The following is a 17,219-nucleotide window of genomic DNA, read 5'->3' on the forward strand; positions in this document are numbered from 1 at the left end:
ATAATACACACACATTACAACGTCACTTTTGCGATTACATTCATCTCAATCATCTCTTCATCACGTGTAATTACGAAATTGCGTAATAGATTCATGCTAAACCGGTTTCAATATTACGTAAATATTCTTGAGGCTTCCACAGGTGCTTTTTATATAAAGATTATGCGTTTCGCGGGTTTTCTCCGTGTCCAGTCCACTTCATCAGGGCGAGAGGCAGCCTGATACCTAGGAGTATTAAGCTGCTCCTCGCCCTGATGAAGCGGATTGCAAGGATCACAAAACGTTGGCATTCCAAGAATGGATCTGGACAAGGATAAAACCCGCAAAACGCATAATCTTTAATGTTACATAAATATTTTGTTTTTCCTTTTCTTGCATTATTCGCATTCACAATTCGTACATTATGGATAGTAATTAATTTGTCAATGTATGATAATAATATATGATTTGATTATAAAAATGCTTGTTGCGTTTGTTTTTGAGAGAAGCTGTTACACCTCCCATCGTGCAGTCACTTTTGCTTTTTTTTTCTCGCTTTTTTTGAAGGTACGTTAACATCGGTCTCTTTTGACAAATTCATCATTTTATTAATATACATAAAGAAATTAAAAACACATATATTAACATCACTAACATCGCGCGCGCGCGCACGCACGCACACACACACACACACACACACACACACACACACACACACACACACACACACACACACATCAGTATATATAAATATTTTAGACCTAACGCACTACCTTGTTAATGTGCCGTAGACTGCTTAACAAACTGTTCAATGTTAAACAGACTACGATTAAATTCAATTAAATAAAATTTGTTAAATTAACCAAATCTGCAAACAACTAAATGTGTTTAGTTTGTTGAACAAATTTTTTTCTCAGTGTAATAATGCAACAAGTACAAACATTATTCATCTGTATTGAAAATAAATTTTATCCGGTTTAATACGCAACTACTGTTTCAAATGCCGAGACATTCCTGATTTTTTTTTATGCGGTTTTATCTAACATTTTGAGCAGAGATATAAGTTCATACGAGAGTACTTCCACTAAGATCCAATTAGACCATTAAAGGCATTTATTTTCTATTGGTTGTGTTTTTACATATACAATTCTATAAATTCAATATTAATTTTTTTTATTGTTTAATTTACACACTTACACGTTCAGTTATAATTGCAATTTCATAGCGTAATATTAGAAACATATTAAATTATTACTTTTGATAATATAAGCTAACCAATTATAAGCACCACACACACATTCGCACATATAAATTTTTTAAATTTAAATCATAGAGATCATTGTCATCATTGAACTTGAAACTATCAAAAACTCTCTTCAAGATCAAATACAAGTGTCTTCTCCCGAGTAAAAACAATTCCAAACGCAATTTAAAGAAACAAAAAACGCATATATACATATATACGTATGCCATATATACATATGTGCGGCAGTGATATTAATATATGTGTTTTTGTTTCCGAACCAAGTGATTTCGGTGATTTAATTTTTATTGAAGATTATAATTAATGCCTAAATTATAGCCGCGATATTGCAAATATATATTTATGCATGACTAGACATGATTAGACATGACTACGCGATTCTGTCAATAACTCATTGTCAGTTCTTATCGTACCAACATTACAAAACAGTGATGTTACATTCAACCGATTTCAGAGTAATCAATATACAGGGTGTCTCTTAAGTAAGGTCGGAGCATTGGAGGCGTAGAATAGATCAAGGGAAACAAAAAAGTTTTATTTTGCAATTTTCAAAATAGTTAACAAGATATTAATTACTAAAAATGACTAAATATTCTGTTACAATATACAATCTTCTTTCTGTCTGTATTTGCAGATATAATAGTTGCCACAGAAACGTATAAGAATTGAATATTCTCTTCAAAGCGGATATCCGTTAAAATTCATTAGAAGTTCTATCTGTTTCTGACTGTTTCTGATTGTTTCTAATGGAAATTTTTAGAGGCAATGAGCCCTCGTAAGTCACTTGGGAAAAGCACCGCAATCACGTACGTGTGCCAACTACTAAAGTGCTAAATTACGATATAACGCAAATTCGTATAGGTACGGATAGAAACACAATTATAAACTGCGGATAGATTATACTCACTGACAACATTTGCTCAAACACAAATAGAAACCGATAGTATTCGCAAATACAATCACAATCCGGAGCATTTAAAAGTGTGTAATTGCGGATAAATTGTGTACACGACAATGCGTAGAGGAACGTATGACGAATATCCGCTGTGCGTGGCAGTTTCACGCTCATATCTCGGCTGTTTGCAAATACAAAATTATGTGCGATATAACGCGCATTTATATAGATAATTTTATGATTGTATTTTGTGATATTACTAATGTAAACAGTATAAGAAAATAATGAATGTTTTTTGGTTTATTTACTAATATAATTAATAATTATTAATTATATTAATAATAATATTAATTAATAATATTAGTATATATAATAAAATAATAATTAATTAAATTTCGAAATGGATAAAAGTTTTCGATTTTTGATTTGAAATAAATTATAGGGAAAATACTAAAATAATACACTTTTCACAACCTAGAGAGCTAGCTAATTGTAAGTAATAAGAAATATTTATTAAACTTTATTCATTATACTTTTTCGAAATTTATTTTTTATATAATATTTTAACCCTTAAGCATTAAGGTAAAATAACGACACTTTTACTAAGACTAGTCCCTGAGACATTAATTTAAAAAAAACTGAAATAAAAACAGTAATTTTATAAATCTATATTTTATTAATCTCAAACCGATATAGCATACAGATACAGATATAACGTTTTTTTTTCGCGTGGTCTCATAGACCAACTACAGCACATGAAGCTTAAATATTATATATTTCTGGAATATATTATAGATTTTTATTTTTAGTATTCTTTTTTATATTACAATATTTTTGTATTTATAATATTGTTTTTTAGTATTTATTTTTGTTTAATAATTTTTGTTTAATCTTTTGTAATTATTAAAGTGTATTACAAGAAGCGTTATAAGTATACTGATAAATAATACATTCGAATTTACCACAAAACGGTGACGAATAACTTGATAATAATTCTGATTGATCGCTCGACTCTCATGTGATTACATCCTGCGCATGTTAAATATCTTTGTTCTTTACATGATGCAAGTAGACGTGATGTGTTCTTGTGCATGTTTATCTGTTGCAGCCAATCAGAGCTTGACTTTTTTTTACGATTTTTCGGTGGATTTTAGTAAATAATTATTTATTCATTACTTTTTTTACTATTATTTATTACTTTTCATTTTATATAATCAATATTTCATATTTAATATATTTTTTAATATTTAATATATTTTTTAAACATTTCAAATCATATGACAACCGTGCGAATATATTGTAAAACGACGGAAAATGAGGTCATCACGTTGCTATGCGCAAACTTGTCTTAGCTACGAACACACCATGTCTACTTTTGCACCATAATCTTTTACTGACCATTATACTATCCAACTGGTGACTTATAACGTCAATATGACGCCAGTCATACTGACATCACGGAATGTCGTCAAATAAAACTTATGGTTACTTTTTGGTTATTTGACGTCATTTGTACATGATTTGAATTTAACGTTAAAATGACAAACTTTGCTACCTGGGTAGATACACACACACACACACACACACACACCGACGAGATGCTATTAAAGACCGTCAACCCTAAACAAATTTTCAACGGTATAAAAGGGGTCCCAAGAACCCGAAGGTAATTGAAAAATGCTGAAATTATCGACTATTGATATAAATTTGTTATTATTAACATAAATATTTGACTCATACATTATTAAATTTATAATTTTTTATTACATAGATGTTTCATAAATAAATATACATTATTTGTAAAGCTACAATATTCTATATATTGCAGAAAAATTACAATTTTTTCTCTACAGTAATCATTTCTGTTGATAATCGAACTTTGATGATAACACTGAAATTACAATTTTAAAGAAGAATCGAGTATTATTGAGTATTCTAAATACATAAATACGTCTACTAAACTAATAAATCATAAAATTAGTACAATATCAGCTTTTAACTCTTAATTACTTCAATATTCAAGGACGCGAACTTTATATATTAATATAAGTGTGGAAACGAGAGTTCAAATATGGCGCGTTTAAAGAAGACATCCGCAAATCGATCGACAATTGATGAAACATACGCGGAAGAATATAGACATACGTATCGAGCGGAAGACATTTTTGTTTTCGATCTTTCTCATATCCCATTCACTTGTGATCCTACATAAGCAACAAAACAACAGTCGTATGATTAATTTTATTAATCTAAATATTTTGGATACTCTAAGAACAATGATTTCGTATTTCAATGGTATTACTCTGTAACTTATGGTATCCCGATATCCCATGTTAGCTGAACGCAAATTAATTTACAAAGACTCTTTACTGTTTAAGAGAAAATTAAGTGGAAAAAGAGCAAATGAGAGTTAGGCGCTGTAATCGATGCGCAAAATGTACAAATGTAACCAAATAGTGTTTATTAAAATCAACGCGCTTATATGTTTTGGTTTATTTTTAAGCCCTCTTCAGAGACACAAAATTATTATTAAATATAATATATAAATGATAATTAATCTGTTATAGCGAGCTCTCTCTATCTTAATTAAAAATAATCATTAAAGATAATATCGAAAATAAAACACCGATGAGAATGTTTAAAAATTATGATAAAATCTAATCAGAATTAAATTATGGATAAGCAACTTTAAAGAAATTATATAAAGGAAAAAAGCTCAACATGATTGTAATCAACCATATCGCAAACAAATTGATCACAAAAATATTTTGTCAAAAATTAACTTGACTTATAAACAGTCAGTGTCAAAAAATATCTTAAAACAGCAAAATACTTCTTTAAAATATTTCTTAAAATAATGGTAAAATTGAAAAAACTTTAAAATTAAATTATTAAAAAGGAAATCAAAACTCAACTAATAATCAAAAGATAGAAAGACTTTGTTATAATGGAAGAACGACACTGACTTTATTTGCTGGAACTGTTTATTTCTTCGGCGTAAAATGTATGAATACTTCATCAACTGGTCGCAAAATAAGAGAACCGCCGTACTCAATCGTGTCGATTGTTTTCACACTTTTCACTCTCCACTTTCTGAGAATTGCAGTCAATACGGTTTTCTCTTCGAGTAGAGCGAATCTTTGGCCTATACAGTTTCTTGGTCCGGCGCTGAATGGAATATAAGCATACGGATTTCTATTTTGCGAGTTTTCTGGAAGGAAGCGATCCGGATCGAATTTCAATGGGTCCGGCCAAACCGCCGGGTTTCGATGTGTTAATAGGATAGCCAATGTAACTGAAGTACCTTTTAGGAGTGTATAATGATCTAAAATAGAAAAAATAAATTAATATATGAACTGTATATTTGTCTATATAAAAAAACATTGTCCACATAAACGTTTTTTTATGATTTAAAACTTAAATTTTTATGTGAGATTATTATAATGTTATGTTATCAATCTTTAAATATACTATACTTGTTTAATTTTTAGTAAATTGTATGTATGAATATTATTTTTTAAATTCTTTAATTTTTTCGCGTCATAATATTTAACTTTTTATGAATTATATATAGAGTAATTCAGAATGTTTGTTCTTAAAATGTAATATTCCTGACTTAATTCTAAGACGAGTTTTCCTCTTTAAAGTATTTCTTCTTTAATTAATTCATAATTTGAAAACTAAGCTTTAGACAAAATTTTTGCAAAGAAAAAATCGTCTTAGAATTAAGTTAGGAATATGATACTTTAAGGACAAACGTTTATTCTGTTTTGTAAATTCTTTAAAATATTTTTCTTAATTAGTAGACAGAGTTACCTATTTTTACATCTTCTTCTAGTTCCCTCATGATTAAAGGTACGCTTGGGAATATTCGAAGTGTCTCCTTTATAACTCTTTCAAGATACTTTAATTGCGACAGTTCTTTTACACTGGCTGGTACCTCTGAATCTCCGAAAATTTCCTCGAGTTCTTCGTGAACTTTTTCCTGATGCTCAAGATTATTACCCAAGAGGAACAATGTCCAGGTTATGGCAACAGCAGTTGTATCGTGTCCCTATTATAATTTTATATTATTTTACATGTATTTTCTATTTGCACAGATATATTGTCGAGAAACTAATAAGAGAAAATTTTATATTAAAAATTAGAAAATTTTAATTTTAACTTCGAACGTTTTTTTAACGTCTCACCTCAAACATGAACGTATCGACTTGTGCTCTCAATTCATCATCAGTCAAAGGAGTGTCGTCTTTCTCATTTTGGTCTAATAATAAGTCTAAAAACGCTTTTCTCTTTCGCTTGCCTGATGCAATAAGTTTTATTAATTAGGAAATATTTACAAAATAGAAAGATATGTATAATGAACAATGTGTATATATATATAATTAAATTTTATAATCGCACCTATGTTAAATTCATTATCTTCATTTTCGAGTTTCGTATTTTGCGACCGTCGCTCAATCTTTTTCTTACTTATTACCTATAATTTATCATATTAGTTGTAAACATGAAATTTCTTTTAATAAAGTAATAAAAAAAGTAGTAAAACTTAAACATTATTTTAAGTTTATTTAAATGCATGTTATTAAAGTTCCTATAGTATACCTTTTTTGTAAATCCATGTAATATATCAAGCGTTGATTTAAACTGTTTTCCTGCAGGTAATAAATAGTACAACCAGTCAATCCAATACCATGGTTGAATCATTCGATCCATTATTAATGTGGAAGCTCTGAAAATATAATTGTAATTCAACTTATGGAAATTGCATATGTAATTAATTATTAAATTTTATTGTTAACTCTTGACTCTAAGTAATAAATTATTAACTGTTTTATTAATAATAACATTATAAGAATTTTAAAAACTGACTGATGTACTGTTGATGTATATTTGTTTACAACTTCTTGAGCATGTACATCCACACCCATTGCCGTTTCTGTAAAGTAATAATTAATATTGTTGATAATCCTTAGTCGTTTATAATACAAGAATTTAAATTAACATATTTATTTCTTTGTTACTATCCATAGAATGAGTGATAAAATTGATTAATTGAACAATCTTACCGTGAAATTCGATTCCAATTATGGTGTCTCGTTCGAATGAACATACGAGGGCGGTCCGATAAGTACTTAGCCTCACCGCCCGATGGGGCCACTATCTCAAGAGAAATTTACTATCGTGTAGTACATTCTCGTAGACGGCTACTGTCAAAATTTCAGCCGAATCGGACTTGTAGTTTTGTTTTGACCGCGTGTGGAAGCGGTCGTGTCCGCGGATTTTAGAAAAATGGAAAAAGAGCAATATCGATCGGTGATTCGATTCTTGTTTTTGGAAGGGAAATCGAAATTGGTCGAATTGGGCTACGAACTGCTGCCCCATCCACCGTATTCTCCAGATTTGGCCCCGTGCGACTTCTTTTTGTTTCCAAACTTGAAAAAGTCACTCACCGGGCAGAAATTTGAGTCGAATGAGGAGGTCGCCGCGGAGGCCTACTTCGCAGACCTCGAGAAAACGTATTTTTAAGACGGGTTAAAGAAGTTGGAGCATTGCTGGGTCAAGTGTATCGAGCTAAAAGGAGACTATGTTGAGAAATAAATCGCCACTTTTCCAAAATTTTCGTTTTTCTTTTGTAGGCTAAGTACTTATCGGACCGCCCTCGTATGTAGTAGCATTCCGCTGCACTATCCCCAACAGAAAATTTAAAGCTTGAAAGGAAAAAGACAGAATATCAGGCGGCGTCAACTGCCCGTGTACGGGCACGAGTCATTATAAATTTAAAGACACAAATCTGCTTATTTTGAGCAGGTGGGATTGTCTATCCGAATGAGATTGCATAATTGGAATCGAACTTCACGGTAAGTTCATTCAATTAATCAATTATGCAAAGTCTCGTTTGGATGGACAATCCCACCCACTCATTCCAAATAAATTTGACAGATTTGTAAGGAAAATAAAAAAACGAAAGGGAAAAAAACTTTTATTTATATTTCTGTGGACACAATTTTACGGAAAGAAAAAATTACAAGAGAGATCAAAAAATAGATGGATTAAGAGTTGTTAAGAATAACAAAATGAAAAAATGGATCTTTAATAATCAATCGATTGTAAAAACAACAAAGGATTTACTCCAACCCACGGTATGCCGAATCTTAAATTGGTACTCTTGATAGATGCGAAGAATATAGAAGCATATTTGAAAAAATAAAGATGAGCTGAACCCAGAACAAACTTGACTCAATGATTCAAAATCTGAGAAGAAAGAGCATTATGCAGAGAACGAAAGGAGATAAAGAAAGAATCACAATTAGTAGACCAAAGAAGCCGCGTGAGACCAAGAACTTAATTAAAGAGAAAATGCATAGTTCAGGTTTGTCTAAGAAAGGATTAAATAAGAGAAGGAGCTAAGACTTTCCGACGACCTAAAGTTTTAAGTTTAGCAGGATTTCTAATAATAAGAAAATTCAAGATGCTAACCTCTAAAAAAAAAACCTATATGGCTGCTAGAGTTTGCATTCTCTGGACGGATATCAGATAATAAATGTATAATCAACTTCTTAGAAATAAATTTAAGAGAGAAATAAAGAAATAATTATTATAAGGAAATAAGGACGCTAAATAAGCAATAACAAGGGATGGATCCCACACAAAGTCATAAGAGTATTATGCAGTACTATTTTTCTTCGTAGAATGCTTTTGACTTTGTTGTTTATTATCTTAAAAATAAATTTAAGAGATAGTCATTCCGTAATAATATTTCAATTATCATTGTTAAATTTTTTGTATGATATTTTGAATTAGAGAATAGAAGAGCTCGATCTACTAAACTAATGATTACTCATTAGTCAAAAGCATCAAAAGAGATCAGCAGAATCAAAAGCATTCTACGAAGAAAGACAGCACCACATAATAATTCAGAGAAGAAAGATGAATTATCAGTGTCTCCATTGTGATTCACTTTTATTCCATCTTTGACAGATCAATTCAATAAATTTAATAGAGACGACATCAAGGTATCTTTAATAAATAAATTCTTAAATTGTCGGGAATCATCAACCTGGAATTTGCGTTATTTAATTGCGTTATGTAATTTCTGTTTATATTGATAAGGACCCGAATTAAAGGATCGGAACGTTTATTTTATTCGTATTGTTATATTCACGTGAAAATAAAGAATTTTCTGTGCATCTGAACAGCTGATGTAGGCTCCGATGGACTTTTTTACATTTTACTGATACAAATCTATAAGATCAGTTGTAATGATTGTGATGCAACATAAGTGGGACAGACAGGCAGGCAACTAAAGACAAGAGTCAATGAACATAAAAATCATATTTGGAACACGTCAGTTCGATCAGTAATAACGGAACATAGGTTGCAACGAATATGATTTCGACTGAAACAACATTGAAATTTTAGCCATGTTACAATAAGAGTTTGATTTCAAAAATGTTAAACATCAAAAAACAAAATAATAGTAAAATCTACAAACAGATGCCTTCATAAAACTTATATTCCGATAAAAAAATCTGGCATTGCAATACTAAGATTATTTTATTATTCGTTAGTCAGTGTTCATCTGTCGTGACAGCAACATATACGTTTATCACGTGTCACATTTTAAATACATTTTATATAATAATTATTGTCTTTATACGTTAATTTTATATTATGACTAATTTTTTCTACTGTGATATCGTTATTATTTTACTAACTAACACACTGACGTTTATTAATATAGAAATTGACAAGCATCTTCTCGCGAAACTTAACTTTATGGTGAGTTATTTCTATCAGAATACGCATTTTTTCGATTTTTTTTTTTCATTTAATTTATTTTTAACTTGACTTTTTACCAGAACATCGAAAAATTTTAAACAACCATCGTCCGTTTATGAGTAATTTCCGTCTCTTTGTGAAATATCTCTTCCTCTTCCTTGAATTACGTTCTGATTTTCCCATTATATGAAGAGAAAACTAAAAAAGATTAGTAAAATTGTCACACGAGGAAACGTACAACAGAAAAACAATGAAGACTCGTACCCGCGTACGAGCATTTGACGCCGTCTGATAGTCAGCCTTTATCCTGTCAAGCTTTAAATTTCCTGTTGAGGATAGTGCAGCAGAATGTTACTACATATGTTCATCCGGACAAAACTTTGCATAATTTACAGCATAAAACGTACTGTATCAACAAACATTTCTTCACAAAAAAAGTATTATAATATATATTGTAATTAAAAATATACTACATTACCGCAGATAATATCAAGAGTAGCATTGACTATAAAAGGAAAAATATTAATGGCTTTCCCTGGATTGTCTCTCATTTTTTTTTCGAAACACTTTGTCAGGATCTCTGCTTTTTCAGATAGAATCACAGCAAATTGATCTAATATACTAAAATGAAACGTTGGCCCGATGAGTTTTCTATCATGAAACCATTGTTTATCTAAAAGCATTAAAGTATAGCGTACTTACGTAGAATATTGCAAAAAATAGAGATACAAAGTTAATTTAAAAAACAATTTTTAATTTTGTTATAGGTTTTGTTATAGGTTTAATTTTTGAAAAAGTAGAAATATTCTGTGTTTTCTTACTTTCAGATAAATTTTTCAATAAAAACGCCATTTTCCGTTTTTCTTAGAAAATGCACTGTAGAGTAGTGTATGTATGTATGTATAGAGAATAACATTATCTTTAATTAATAAAAGCTTCAAACAAATCTTAAGAAAAATCATTTTGCGACAACCCTTAAGTAAAACTCTAAACATGCGACATAAAGATATGTAATGATTTTGTTTTACCTGTAGATGTTAAAAGTCCATTGCCCAACCAAGGTTTCAGCATATCATAAGCAATTCCTTTTGTGATATGTACGGTGCTAGGAAAAATAAGCTGTAAATGTTTGAAACCAAACGTAATCTAATAATATCCAGAAATAAAATGTATCGTATTTTTTACTGATATAATGTACTTATATATTCATGCTACAATCAATTTTATTAGTTACAAACAAAAGATATTCTACGACTATTAAATCAATTAATTTATCAAAAGCAGTTTTATTAAATCTAAATTATTTTGCTACAATAACAAATCACTATTCTGCTGTAACTGTAACAATAAATCCAATTTGTCAAAAATAAATATTTTTTTTTTTTAATTTAATTTCTTTGAACAAATTTACACACTGTAAAATATTATATAATATATACATTTACAGTATACTTATAAAGAATGAATAATTGGTTACATTATAACAAAGAAAAAGTTAACTCTTAGTATTCATAATTATACTATTATTCATATCTTGTGCATTTCCTTTCTTTGAAATTCCAGAGCCCATATTTTGTACACATCTACCGACAGTTATTGATAATTAACGATAGCCAATAGCAAGAGCTATCCTAGGAAAAAAGCACAGTTCTCATTGACTATCGCTACTTAACGATACTGATGTCAGTAGACATATACAGAATATGGACCTCAATAGCGGAATTCTGTAACTCGTTATGTGCTCATAACGACTGCATAAAGAGTTACAGAATACAGGGGCAGCAGCGGAATTCTGTAACTTGTTATGCAATCGTTATGTGCTCATAACGACAGTTGCGCAGCTTTTTTACTTATGTTATCTATGCAATTGTCGTTATGAACGACTGTATAACAAGTTACAGAATACAGGGCCTCTATTCTATAACTCATTAAAGTCCGATTTCACAATATATGGTTACCTAAAAATAACCAAGATACCTAAAGATAACCAAGAAATTTATGAATAACTTTTATTGATGAATCTGCCAGTAATCTTTAATCTTTAAATAATCATATATTGTGAGAACGGGCCTAAGACAGTAACATCGTTGTGCTTTTTATATCATAAAATATCTACGCAACGATGTCGTTATACTGTCTTAACGAGTTACAGGATAGAGGGCCTGCAGCAGAATTCTATAACTCGTCATGTATCGTTATGAACACATAATAACTGCATAATAAGTTACAGAATACAGGAGCAGGAGAATTTGACTAAGTAATGATTTCTCTTTTTTTTTTAATAAATAATTTCATAAATACTTTTTTAAAAATATTAAATTATATGCAAGACTCGTCAATTTTAATATGGTTGTAAAAATTATGAAAATTAATTCGAACGAATTAACATGAACGAATCACTGTGTGTTTTAAAAAATCGAAAAATCATTATGTATACTAAAGGTTAATTACTACACATCATAATAGTAACAATGATAAAAAAAATCTTACATAATCTTTCTTCTTTTTTTAATATTTACTATTAAATTAAAATCCCATTTAAGAATGAATTTATGAGCACCGTTTTATGATGTTCGAAAATGTCTTATTTTATTATAAAAAAGTTTAATATAAAAAATACTATAATGTATTAAAATACTATAATACTGTAATGTATAAAAATACTAATGTTTTATCGTAATCACTGCTTCTATAATACATTAATTATTGTAAAAAAATATTACGGATGTTATTTTCTGTTAGTAAATGGATTTTATTTACCTCCAAGTATTCTGGCTTAAATATGGCTATAAAAGGTTTGGTTCCAATCTGGTACATGAATATTCCTTCTTTAAACTCCTCCATAAACAATAAAAACTTTTTTACGCGATCTAACAATTAGATTCATTAATTATTATACTAATAATTTATTAATTGTTATTTTTATTTATTTATTATATAAATTTAAGTATAAAATTTTTTATTTTGAGTCGTATGCAAATATATGTATATGAATGTTATGTAAAAGAATAAAATCTTATGTATAAAGTTCTTTATACCATAATCTGATAACTTCATAAACTCAAATGCAAGACCAATAAAAGGATATTCCTTGACTTCGGGAATATTTTTTAACTTTTGTCGAATAATATATTGATGGTAGATCATCGACAGAATTGAAAAAATCGCAACAACGCAAAGAGTACATAATGCCAAAAATATGAAATCCATTCTCATAAACTGTGAACATTTCAAATAATAGTTTATTAATTTATATATCATTAGATTTATTGAAATAATGTAATAATGAAATTATATATTATACAGAGAAAAGTTGTATTGACAATACTTTCATTATATATTAATTAAAAATATTTCTCAGAAATAAGTATGTCCAATTAAATAAAGACGATGATGCGTATATCAGAAAATATATATCAGAAAATACTATATTCCATATATTTAAAAATATATTTTATAATATTTAAAGTTAATGAATCATACCACCTAAAAACAATAAAATCAATAGGCTCCAAAAAAAATTCTAAAAAATAATAAATAAAATGCCAATTAAAGCTGACACTGGTTATTAGTGTATATTTTAATACCATCTATTCAAAGTAAATATTAAACGTATACGTTTCGACCTACGGTCAAGTTCCTCTTCAGTACAAAAGATATATTAACAAAATTACATAATAGTAGCGCATACGAGTATAAATTAATAACATAAAAAGTTAGTATATAGTAATAACATAAAAAGAGAGAGAAAAAACGTGGTAGTGATGTCCGAGTTAATCTTGGTCATTAAATTACTAAGTTAACTAGAAAGAAAAAATAAATTTTTTGTTTTAAAAAAACGACCGACCAAAGAGGTTAAAAAAAATTAAAAATGCTAACATGAGATTATACACAAAAATTGGTAAAAAACTTACATGACTATCAAGATTGAATGTTTTTATAAGATTTGCACATGTTCCATTAAACTGTTCGATTTACTGTGTAGTACAAATGTGAATAAATTAAAAAGTTAAGTAACAAATCAAAGGACTCTTTCTATACAAATGATAATAAGTAACGGGCAAAGTAAGAGTCAACACGTTTCTTTGAAATTAACAAAAGAATATATTTCAATTAACAGAGGTAATTTTACCTCTGTTAATTGAAATATATTCTTTTGTTAATTTCAAAGAAACGTGTTGACTCTTACTTTGCCCGTTACTTATTATCATTTGGTTTAAAAAGTTAATATAAATAACAGTAAAAATCTAATTTTAGTTCACTTACATGAAACAAAATTTTTAAGAGATTAGACACAACCTAACTGTTTGGTAGACAGATGTAAAATGAAAAGTAAGAGAAACAATGGACAACAGAACATGTACTTACAAAGACAATAAATAAAAATAATAAATAATAAATAAAAAAGTATGAACAGTATAGATTGGAAGCATCACGTCTCTGAAAATAAATCAATATATAACGAATCAAAAGAAAGTATATCGTTTTGTAAATTCAGGCCTTGTTTTTGTTTTTTAATATGTATCATCTCTGATAATAATCCTTTATGTAGAATTTGCTCTTTGTCTAAAATATGTACGTTGTCCCAATTAAAATCACGAAATAAGTCTATCCGATGTTGTGTGATAATCGAATGTTGAGTCGTGTTTCTATTAATATGATTTCTGTGTTCTTTTATGTCCGTTTTTAAGCATCTGCTTGTCTGTCCAACATACGATGCATCACAATCTTTACAGTCAATCTTATATACTATTATACATTAGATTGAGAAGATGGAGGTAGCACATCTTTCTGAACTTTAATAAATCTATTGAGCTTATTTATGCCTCTATAAATCATACATAAAAATGATACATTTTTAAAGAGCATACTGATTTTTGTGAAAATATTAGGAATAAATGGTATACAGAAAAATTTTTTATTATTGATATCTTCTTTGGTTGCCAATTGTTTATCAATAATAAAATCATCAGCACTATTAAAGGGATTAAATTTCTTGTAAAGATGAAAAAATTTATTTTTTTGGTAGTTGAAAATATCAAACTTAAAGGATTACCATTATTCAGAAGGATTTTTATAACTAAATCAAAATTCTTTTTATGAAAACTCGGATGAGAAAGTAATATAACTCTATCAATCAAACCAATAATCGTGCCAATTTTTTGACAGAGAGAATGCCATAAAAAAAAATTAAGAAAACAACCCGAAAATGTAAGTTTACGATACCAATCAAAGATAAGAGTCTCCTCTTTTTTTATCAAGCAAATGTCCAAGAAATTTAATGAGTCTCCATCAATTTCTATTGTGAATTGTAGTCGTGGATGGTAAGAATTGAATTTAGTAAAGATCAATATGAGCATTGTCAATAGCTAAAGCAATATTATCAACATATCTTACATAAAACAGTGATGTCACAAAAAGTTTATTTAACAAAAATAACTGTAAGTCCTCCATTACTAAATCCGCAAGTATAGAAGATAGTGGAGAGTTGGGTAAACCGAAAGTTTGTCTGTAAAATTTATGTCATTTTTTGTCATTAAACATAAAAAAAGTGGAATTCATAATTAATTTTAAAAAATTTCGTTTTTGAGATGTCAGTATTTTTTTCTATAAGGTATTATCTATTGGATATTTCATCCAGAACTAGATCTATCAGTGCGTTAGTAAAAAGTGATATTACGTCCAAAGATAAAAGAGAGGAATTGTCAAATTTGAAATTTTTTTAGTCAAAAAATAGCTATTAACTGTAGAACTCTTAGCTGGAGGTAAACTCTTATTGATGATCTTATGTAGGAAAGATGAGATAAGAAATTATGGAGTAGACTTCCAATCGATGATACTATAATCCTCAATGGACGAATTTTGTGGATCTTAGGTAACCCATAAGCTAGTGATAAATTTCATGTAAATGAACTAAAATTGTTTTACTATTATTTATATTAACTTTTTAATTTATCCACATTTGTACTACACAGTAAATGGAACAGTTTAATGGAACATGTGAAACAAACCTTATAAAAAGTTCAATCTTGATAGTCATGTAAATTTTTTATCAATTTTTGTGTAATCTCATATTAGCATTTTTAATTTTCTTTAACCTCTTTGGTCGGTCGTTTTTTTAAAACAAAAAATATTTTTTCTTTCTAGTTAACTTAGTAATTTAATAACCAAGATTAACTCAGACATCACCACCATTTTTTTTCTCGCTTTTTATTCTCGGTTATTAGTTTATACTCATATGTGCTACCATTATGTAATTTTGTTAATATATCTTTTGTACTGAAGAGGACCTTGGCCATAGGTCGAAACGTATACGTTTAATATTTATTTTGAATAAATGGTATTAAAATACACACTAATAACCAGTGTTGGCTCTAATTGGCATTTTATTTATTATTTTATAGAATACCATCTAAAGTTCGCGCATTTAGGTATAGTACAATGTGGTATAATATGTACTAAAGACGAAAGCTAATGATATCTCCATCCATGGCGTTAAATGATTTTAAATCCACACCAGAAGTGTGTCAAATCTACATCAACATTTTTTAGAGTGTAGGTAATTATTCAAGATAATGTATTTCATCAAAATAATCATAAATGAGATGATCCAAAAAACATTGTAAAGCTTAAAGTTTTTTTTCAGACCGATGTTTTAGACTGACAATCTAACTGATTTTTTATGAAGCTACGCGGATATAAATGAAGATCGATCAAATCTCAGAATTCGTTTACAAAACAAAAGTTTCATGACATAAAAATCATATAAAAGCGTTTTAAAATTTATTTTCAAAGAAGTCTTTATATTTATTTTTTTTTCAATATTGGAAAGTGGCTCAATGTTAAGAAGGTTAAGTAAAAAGGAGCATACAGCCACGCTACAGATGTCAAAAAGTTATAATTCAATAATAAACATTTTACATAGTAGACGTTTCGGTCACGATTTGACCATCCTCAGTACAAAAATAAAAATAAAATAATAACCTTAAACTATTTAAATCTAATTATTAAAATCTTATTCTTAATGTTAGTAATATCTCGCTTCTTCTTATGCGTTATTCGCATTGATGTCCGCATTTAACAATATAATGTTTTTGATACAATCAATTAACATAATTTTGAACGAATTAACGTTAGAATGTACAGAATTCCTCTTTTTTCTATCGTGTGGAATCATTTCCGATTGTAATTATTATCAGGCTGTCTCAAGTTCCAAAAAGGACGACGAACCGCCGCAGAGAGACACGTAAGTGGTAGTTTCTATTGTGAAGCAAATATTTTTTGAAAAAACCGTTTCCC

At 28.8% G+C, this 17,219-nt stretch overlaps 1 protein-coding gene across 2 annotated transcripts in view; it reads right to left on the reverse strand.

Annotated features, from left to right (window-relative positions):
- The window catches only part of LOC108756504 (cytochrome P450 4C1-like), a 43,978-nt gene that overhangs the window by 15,346 nt on the left and 11,413 nt on the right, over positions 1-17,219 (reverse strand). The window contains exons 2-10 of one of the 2 annotated variants that reach the window (XM_018500388.1): positions 12,959-13,139; positions 12,681-12,790; positions 10,949-11,039; positions 10,399-10,593; positions 7,011-7,077; positions 6,744-6,870; positions 6,543-6,618; positions 6,329-6,441; positions 5,955-6,192 (exon numbers count right to left, since the gene is read on the reverse strand). In XM_018500388.1, the coding sequence (XP_018355890.1) occupies positions 5,955-6,192; positions 6,329-6,441; positions 6,543-6,618; positions 6,744-6,870; positions 7,011-7,077; positions 10,399-10,593; positions 10,949-11,039; positions 12,681-12,790; positions 12,959-13,139 (1,198 nt within the window). The remainder of the gene's footprint in view (positions 1-5,954; positions 6,193-6,328; positions 6,442-6,542; positions 6,619-6,743; positions 6,871-7,010; positions 7,078-10,398; positions 10,594-10,948; positions 11,040-12,680; positions 12,791-12,958; positions 13,140-17,219) is intronic. The other variant, XM_018500383.1, reaches the window with a different exon arrangement.

The sequence above is a fragment of the Trachymyrmex septentrionalis genome, unplaced genomic scaffold (genome assembly GCF_001594115.1).
Source record: "Trachymyrmex septentrionalis isolate Tsep2-gDNA-1 unplaced genomic scaffold, Tsep1.0 scaffold101, whole genome shotgun sequence".
Lineage (NCBI taxonomy): Eukaryota > Metazoa > Arthropoda > Insecta > Hymenoptera > Formicidae > Trachymyrmex > Trachymyrmex septentrionalis.